This window comes from Cherax quadricarinatus, chromosome 63, assembly GCF_038502225.1.
Source record: "Cherax quadricarinatus isolate ZL_2023a chromosome 63, ASM3850222v1, whole genome shotgun sequence".
Lineage (NCBI taxonomy): Eukaryota > Metazoa > Arthropoda > Malacostraca > Decapoda > Parastacidae > Cherax > Cherax quadricarinatus.
Genome location: NC_091354.1, coordinates 926194 through 935201, shown reverse-complemented (window position 1 = coordinate 935201; position 9008 = coordinate 926194). Strand labels below are relative to the sequence as shown.

The 9008-nt window shown below is 38.9% G+C and overlaps 1 protein-coding gene across 2 annotated transcripts in view; it reads right to left on the bottom strand.

Moving 5' to 3' along the window:
- Nucleotides 1–1789: 1789 nt before the first annotated feature.
- The window catches only part of Pdk1 (Phosphoinositide-dependent kinase 1), a 47526-nt gene continuing 40307 nt past the window's right edge, over nucleotides 1790–9008 (bottom strand). Inside the window, exons 14-15 of one of the 2 annotated variants that reach the window (XM_070098542.1) lie at nucleotides 8102–8254; nucleotides 1790–2661 (exon numbers count right to left, since the gene is read on the bottom strand). In XM_070098542.1, the coding sequence (XP_069954643.1) occupies nucleotides 2557–2661; nucleotides 8102–8254 (258 nt within the window). In that variant the 3' untranslated portion in view covers nucleotides 1790–2556. The remainder of the gene's footprint in view (nucleotides 2662–8101; nucleotides 8255–9008) is intronic. The other variant, XM_070098543.1, reaches the window with a different exon arrangement.

The window sequence follows — 9008 nt, the reverse complement described above, 5'->3', positions numbered from 1 at the left end:
TGTTTTTTTGTGGCTGGTTTCCAGGACCTCTACCCCAGGAGCCCCATTTGAAGCCACCTTCTCTGTTGATTGCCTGGTCAACCAGGCTGTGTCAATACCAGCATAATTTACCTACGACCTGTCGTGAGAGTTCTCCTACTTCCGCAGCCTGGCCCTGGGCCAAGCCTCCAGTGGATTCCTTCTCTGTATATTCCACAGGTTTTTGCCTTGTGTGAGACTTCTTAAAGTATTTAACAGTTTTTGCAATTTTAAAGCCATATTTCCCCTGTTATGAAATATTACAGATAATTTAACACTTCTCAGCTCTATGTTTAATTCTTATGGAGGTTTATACTGAAATGAAAACCTATCATTGCTTACAGAACATGCCTTTAATACTAACAATTGTTGCAAACTAGTGTTTACATAAAAAGTCTCTTTGCATTAGGTGGTATGGATATAACTGTTTTTCTATATTTATTAATGCTGTTGTTCAATAATTTAACTTTTTTTTATATTTTGTAGCAGAAGTAGGCTTGACAAGGATTGTGCTGGCCTATGTGACAGGCTGTGGATGCCAGATCGTAGGTCAAATGGATTGATTTGACTTGCAAGAAGTTTGTGACCTCTTGAGTGCGATGCCTTCTGCCCCGACTATTTTTTTTTTAAGCCTTAGATATGGGTGGTTGCAGCGAGCATTCCCTTGTAATTTATGTTAAAATTTTGTTTTCTACACTTCGCCAATTTGGTTTAGTTTGATTTTTATACTGATAATGCCAATTTTACAGTGGCTTTATTTCATCTTGTATTATCAATTCTAATTTTCAACACAGACACAATGCCTTGTACAGCAACACCTTTGAGAGTAATGACAATGAGTTTCAGAGCTGAAAGTTAAATTGGAAGTATCAATATGCTTTATAATTTTTCCACTGCAGGTGTACACAAAATCCTTGCAGATTATTTCACAAATGATGGTGCAACTATTCACAATATTACTGTCACTTTTCATAGCTGTATGACTTCAATGTCCAATGCTCTGAAATCACAGAGCACATACGTGTCTACCACTCGCATCTCTTCTCTACAGAAAGAAAGACCAGAAACTCAATTTTGCTTTCGTGGAAAACATCTTATTAACCGGTAATACACATCAATGACACTGTCAAGCACTGTGCTTCTACCAGAAAATTATCAGAATATGGCAACCATAAATTCATTGCCCTAAACTTCAACCTGGCCAGGAACATAGCAGAAGACAACCATTTTGTGTTTGCTGTCACATAATCAGGAATGAATGCAAGGATGAATTGTTTGCTATCCATTTTGTGAGTCTGAAATTACAACAGAAGCCAAGACAAACATTGTAGCAACATGGATGACAACAGTTGTAGTCACCCTTGGATCAGACAATCAGAAAAAATAAAAAAGGATTCCACCCTTTTGGAAGTTTTCTAATCAAGGGAATACAGAGTAGTAGCATTAACCAAACTGGAAATGATCAAGGAGGAGAAAGCATGAATGGGAAATGTGCAGACTTTTTACCATGGAGTCTTCCCAAGGTGGGAGAAAAAAGTAAAGAGGCAGTAAACCAGAAAGATGAGGCATACGAAGTATTCCAAAAGACTCCGTAAGCATAAACTGAAGGAACTCACTACAAATAAAACTTTATAAACTTGATGTCAAACCATGGTACAATTGGGGTTAGAGCCCATGGCAAGTGAGTTGTAAAACTCCAGGCCAGTGCATTTAACTGATGTGGAATTTATGTATGCCAAAAGCAAGGAAGGAAGCTGATTAAATAAGCACAGTAACTAGTTCCATTTACTTTATACACTGACATCGTATTTATTCAGACAATCAGATTACCATGAATTAATGAATGGCAAACAGACGTCTGCAATAAAATTACATAAAATGAACAATGAAGGGACTTATTTTCAGCATTATGCACAAGCACTGCCTAAAATTAACAAAAAAAAAAAATTATCAGCATATGCAATTTAGAGATAAAAATATTTAAAATGACTGCATTCAACACTGCACAAGACTATACAGTTTCTCCATATATAATACACTATGTTTAGAACATTGTACAGTCACTGCACAAGACTATATAGTTTATCCACATATAATATACTATCTCTAGAACCATGTACAATACTAAAAACAATTGTAAAATAATTGCACGAACTGTACATTATTATAACATCCTTGAGATGAACAAATGCTAAAAATTATCTGGAGTTTCCTGCATTATTCAGCTGTGATGGGAATTGAAAAAAATTATGTTAGCTAAAAGTCTAAGTGATTACTAGAAATCCTACCATGAGAACCACTGGCTTAGGCAAAGGATCAGCTGGGAGTGAGTGTTGCGGCTGTCTGGAGTCCTGCTCTGACTATGTAAACTTAAATACGCTATCATATATATATATACTGTAATACCTTCTCCATCCACCAGTACATTCTACGAGACCCTTGACTAATTCCTAGATCACTTGAGTACTTGATTATATAACATATTCCCAATGTGTGGCTGCTGGTCCTGAATGCAGTTTCTTAAGTCAGGACTAAGAATCACGTTGTTCTCTCTGGGTAATAAAATTTCTTGACCTCTTTTATGGCTTCACACCATTTTAGAGCATAACCCTCTGGTTCCTCCAGATAATATGTTCGGTTAGGCTGTAAGAGAAAAAAAATATAATTATTATTTTATTCTTAGCTATTTAAATATTTATTAATTATAGTAAACCCTCAATTTAACGGATTTCAAAAATATGGGACAAAATCCACCGGATCAACTAAATCACAGCACAACAATCTAATCTGTAGCCACTACAATCATTATTACTGGCTACCTCCTCTCTCCTGTTAGTCCGTTAAACTGAGAGTTTACGTTAAGTCAATTCATTTAAACTTGACGTGCTGTTGGAGTGTGAACAAAGTAATATTTATGAAGGAACTCAGGGAAACCGGCAGGCCGGACTTGAGTCCTGGAGATGGGAAGTACAGTGCCTGCACTCTGAAGGAGGGGTGTTAATGTTGCAGTTTAAACTGTAGTGTAAAGCACCCTTTTGGCAAGATAGTGATGGAGTGAATGATGATGAAAGTTTTTCTTTTTCGGGACACCCTGCCTTGGTGGGAATTGGCCGATGTGTTAATAAACTATAAAACAGAAACAAAAATAAACCTATTAACACTGAGTGGGTCATCTTATGACACAGACCTGTGACATGTGATTTCCCACGACGAATGCAGTAATAAGAATCTTACACAACACAAATAATCTGCACATTTTTTCATTTAAAAATTTATCATTTAGAGTATTTTAAATAACTGGTCACTGAGTTGAAATTTATGTAACTTTTTTTTTACCCACCAGTCATCTTCTAGAGGTAGGGTAACCCAAAATAAAAGAGGAAATCTCTTCACCATTATTCATTCAATCCATCTTGCCAGCACAGTTCAAATGACCCTCCAAGAGCAACATCCTCACCCCTCCATGTAGACACTGTAACCCCTACCTCAGAACCTAAGTAACCAGCTAACCAGGGAGGTACTACCATCCTGCCAGGTGAATGTAAAACAAAAGCCTGTAATTGTTTTACATGATGGTAGGATTACTGGTGCTTTTTTTTTTGACTGTTTCATAAATATGCAAGATTACAGGTATGTCTTGCTACTTCTACTTACACTTATGTCACACTACACATACATGTACACGTTTGTTTATACACACTCATCTGAGTTTTCTTTGATTTTATCTTCATAGTTCTTGGTCTTATTACTTTTCCTTTTATATCCATGGGGAAGTGGAATAAGAATCTTTCCTCTGTAAGCCATGCGTGTTGTAAAAGTCAACTAAAATGCTGTAAAGATTACTAAAAAGAATAAGAAGAAAATTGTCAAAGTGGGAAGTCGGAATGTGCGTGGATGTTGTGCAAATGATAAGAAAGAGAAGATTGTGGATGTTATGAATGAGAAGAAGCTGGATGTCCTGGCTTTAAGTGAAACAAAGCTGAAGGGGGTGGGAGAGTTTCAGTGGAGAGGAATAAATGGGATTAGGTCAGGGGTTTCAAATAGAGTTAGAGCTAAAGAAGGAGTAGCAATAATGTTGAAGGATATGATTTTTTTATTTATTTATTATCACACTGGCCGATTCCCACCAAGGCAGGGTGGCCCGAAAAAGAAAAACTTTCACCATCATTCACTCCATCACTGTCTTGCCAGAAGGGTGCTTTACACTACAGTTTAAACTGCAACATTAACACCCCTCCTTCAGAGTGCAGGCGCTGTACTTCCCATCTCCAGGACTCAAGTCCGGCCTGCCGGTTTCCCTGAACCCCTTCATAAATGTAACTTTGCTCACACTCCAACAGCACGTCAAGTATTAAAAACCATTTGTCTCCATTCACTCCTATCAAACATGCTCATGCACGCCTGCTGGAAGTCCAAGCCCCTCGCACACAAAACCTCCTTTACCCCCTCCCTCCAACCTTTCCTAGGCTGACCCCTACCCCGCCTTCCTTCCACTACAGACTGATACACTCTTGAAGTCACTCTGTTTCGCTCCATTCTCTCTACATGTCCGAACCACCTCAACAACCCTTCCTCAGCCCTCTGGACAACAGTTTTGGTAATCCCGCACCTCCTCCTAACTTCCAAACTACGAATTCTCTGCATTATATTCACACCACACATTGCCCTCAGACATGACATCTCCACTGCCTCCAGCCTTCTCCTCGCTGCAACATTCATCACCCATGCTTCACACCCATATAAGAGCATTGGTAAAACTATACTCTCATACATTCCCCTCTTTCCCTCCAAGGACAAAGTTCTTTGTCTCCACAGACTCCTAAGATATGGCAGGAAAAGAGGGACTATAAATGTATTAATTCAAGGATTATGTGGAGTAAAATAAAGGTTGGATGTGAAAAGTGGGTTACAGTAAGTGTATATGCACCTGGAGAAGACAGAAGTGTAGAGGAGAGAGAGAGATTTTGGGAAATGTTGAGTGAATGCGTGGGGAGTTTTGAACCAAGTGTGAGAGTATACTTGTGGTTGGGGATTTCAATGCTAAAGTGGGTAAAAATGTTGTGGAGGGAGTAGTAGGTAAATTTGGGGTGCCAGGGGTAAATGTAAATGGGGAGCCTTTAATTGAGCTATGTGTAGAAAGAGATTTGGTAATAAGTAATACATATTTTATGAAAAAGAGGATAAATAAATATACAGTGGACCCCCGGTTAACGAACTTTTTTCATTCCAGTAGTACGTTCAGGTGCCAGTACTGACCGAATTTTTTCCCATAAGGAATATTGTGAAGTAGATTAGTCCATTTCAGACCCCCAAACATACACGTACAAACGCACTTACATAATTGGTCGCATTTGGAGGTGATCGTTAAGCGGGGGTCCACTGTACAAGGTACAATGTAGCAGTTTGAAAGTAGTTTGTTAGATTATGTATTGGTGGATAAAAGGTTAATGGGCAGGCTCCAGGATGTACATGTTTATAGAGAGGCAACTGATATATCGGACCATTATTTAGTTATAGCTACAGTTAGAGTAAGAGGTAGATGGGACAAGAGGAAGGTAGCAACAACAAGTAGGAGGGAAGTGAAAGTGTATAAACTAAGGGAGGAGGAAGTTCGGGTGAGATATAAGCGACTATTGGCAGAAAGGTGGGCTAGTGCAAAGATGAGTAGTGGGGGGTTGAAGAGGGTTGGACGAGTTTTAAAAATGCAGTATTAGAATGTGGGGCAGAAGTTTGTGGTTATAGGAGGGTGGGGGCAGGAGGAAAGAGGAGTGATTGGTGGAATGATGAAGTAAAGAGTGTGATAAAAGAGAAAAAGTTAGCTTATGAGAGGTTTTTACATAGCAGAAGTGTTATAAGAAGAGCAGAGTATATGGAGAGTAAAAGAAAGGTGAAGAGAGTGGTGAGAGACTGCAAAAGGAGAGCAGATGATAGAGTGGGAGAGGCACTGTCAAGAAATTTTAATGAAAAGAAAAAATTTTGGAGTGAGTTAAACAAGTTAAGAAAGCCTAGGGAACGTATGGATTTGTCAGTTAAAAACAGAGTAGGGGAGTTAGTAGATGGGGAGAGGGAGGTATTAGGTAGATGGTGAGAATATTTTGAGGAACTTCTAAATGTTGCGGAAGAAAGGAAGGCGGTAATTTCAAGCACTGGCCAGGGAGGTATATCATCTTTTAGGAGTGAAGAAGAGCAGAATGTAAGTGTGGGGGAGGTACGTGAGGCATGACGGAGAATGAAAGGGGGTAAAGCAGCTGAACTGATGGGATCATGATAGAAATGTTAAAAGCAGGGGGGGATATAGTGTTGGAGTGGTTGTTACTTTTGTTTAATAAATGTATGAAAGAGGGGAAGGTACCTAGGGACTGGCGGAGAGCATGTATAGTCCCTTTACATAAAGGGAAGGGGGACAAAAGAGATTGTAAAAATTATAGAGGAATAAGTTTATTGAGTATACCAGGAAAAGTGTACGGTAGCATTATTATTGAAAGAATTAGAGGCAAGACAGAAAGTAGGATTGCGGATGAGCAAGGAGGTTTCAGAGTGGGTAGGGGATGTGTAGATCAAGTGTTTACATTGAAGCATATATGTGAACAGTATTTAGATAAAGGTAGGGAAGTTTTTATTGCATTTATGGATTTAGAAAAGGCATATGATAGAGTGGATAGGGGAGCAATGTGGCAGATGTTGCAAGTATATGGAATAGGTGGTAAGTTACTAAATGCTGTAAAGAGTTTTTATGAGGATAGTGAGGCTCAGGTTAGGGTGTGTAGAAGAGAGGGAGATTACTTCCCGGTAACAGTAGGTCTTAAACAGGGACGTGTATATGTCACCATGGTTGTTTAATATATTTATAGATGGGGTCATAAAAGAAGTATGCTAGGGTGTTTGGGAGAGGGGAGGGGTTAAATTATGGGGAATCAAATACAAAATGGGAATTGACACAGTTACTTTTTGCTGATGATACTGTGCTTATGGGAGATTCTAAAGAAAAATTGCAAAGGTTAGTGGATGAGTTTGGGAGTGCATGTAAAGGTAGAAAATTGAAAGTGAACATAGAAAAGAGTAAGGTGATGAGGGTATCAAATGATTTAGATAAAGAAAAATTGGATATCAAATTGGGGAGGAAGAGTATGGAAGAAGTTAATATTTTCAGATACTTGGGAGTTGACGTGTCAGTGGATGGATTTATGAAGGATGAGGTTAATCATAGAATTGATGAAGGAAAAAAGGTGAGTGGTGCGTTGAGGTATATGTGGAGTCAAAAAACGTTATCTATGGAGGCAAAGAAGGGAATGTATGAAAGTATAGTAGTACCAACACTCTTATATGGGTGTGAAGCTTGGGTTGTGAATGCAGCAGCGAGGAGGCGGTTGGAGGCAGTGGAGATGTCCTGTCTAAGGGCAATGTGTGGTGTAAATATTATGCAGAAAATTCGGAGTGTGGAAATTAGGAGAAGATGTGGAGTTAATAAAAGTATTAGTCAGAGGGCTGAAGAGGGGTTGTTGAGGTGGTTTGGTCATTTAGAGAGAATGGATCAAAGTAGAATGACATGGAGAGCATTTAAATCTATAGGATAAAGAAGGCGGGGTAGGAGTCGTCCTCGAAAAGGTTGGAAGGAAGGGGTAAGGGAAGTTTTGTGGGCGAGGGGCTTGGACTTCCAGCAGGCGTGCACGAGCGTGTTCGATAGGAGTGAATGGAGACGGATGGTATTTGGGACATGACGATCTGTTGGAGTGTGAGCAGGGTAATATTTAGTGAAGGGATTCAGGGAAACGGGTTATTTTTATATAGCCGGACTTGAGTCCTGGAAATGGGAAGTACAATGCCTGCACTCTAAAGGAGGGGTTTTGGGATATTAGCAGTTTGGAGGGATATGTTGTGTATGTTTATATGTATATGCTTCTAAACTGTTGTGTTCTGAGCACCTCTGCAAAAATAGTGATTATATGTGAGTGAGGTGAAAGTGTTGAATGATGATGAAAGTATTTTCTTTTTGGGGATTTTTTTTTTCTTTTTGGGTCACCCTGCCTCGGTGGGAGACGGTTGACTTGTTGAGAGAGAAAAAAAAAAAACCAGTTGTAATTACTGTATGGACGAAAAATGTCTTAAAGTTCTTAGCTTCAGGCCAGATGGAGGGACACCAAGGAATCTGACCCTTCAGTACCATGTTCACAGGGTCAGCATAATAAAGGTGTGGCCCAGTTGTCAGAAGAAACATCCGTCTCCTTGGAAACAGACCCTGAAAGCAAACATAACTGATAAAAAAAGACAGATGGATTCATTACATTGCATAGAAGTGCTAAACCCATCAAGGTAATAGTGTCTGAGGAACAGGGGGCAAATTTGATCCAAGGTGGTGGAAGATAACTTCAATTCCCTTGATCAAGAGCCCTTCACTAGCACCAAGGCACATACCTCCCTTCAAGGGACTGACTGATACAAGGTTATAAAGAAGATCCAATCCAACAGAAATTATTGGTTAGGTACAACATTAATACTTATGTTGTTTTACGGAAAATGTGACTGAAGAAAGTTATTACATATTTATAAAATAAAAGTATAAGCCCCAATTTATGATAACCAAGAAACTTTTGAAGATAATAAACTGTAATACAAGTCAAGCAAGGTAGCCACTTCATAGACAAGGATATGAGATCCAATTTTAATAATCAAAATAATGTCTGAAAATTAGTGCTCTAATTAAAAAAGCTGTGTAGAAAATCTTTCAAACAATTCTCTTCATGTATAAGAAACAAAGAGGCATGGTGACCCAAAAAAGAAGAAAGTTTTCGTTTTTTTTTTCAACAAACCGGTAATATCCCACGAGGACAGGGTGACCTAAAAAGAAAAACCAAAGTTTTTCTTTTTTTGGGTTACTAGCCCCCTGTTCCCAGCATTATAGTTGCCTCTTGTGCAAGAAAGGTATAAAATACCGACAATATGAAAGTTTAGACACATGTGCAACATCTGGATATCTTTATTGTAGATGTTTC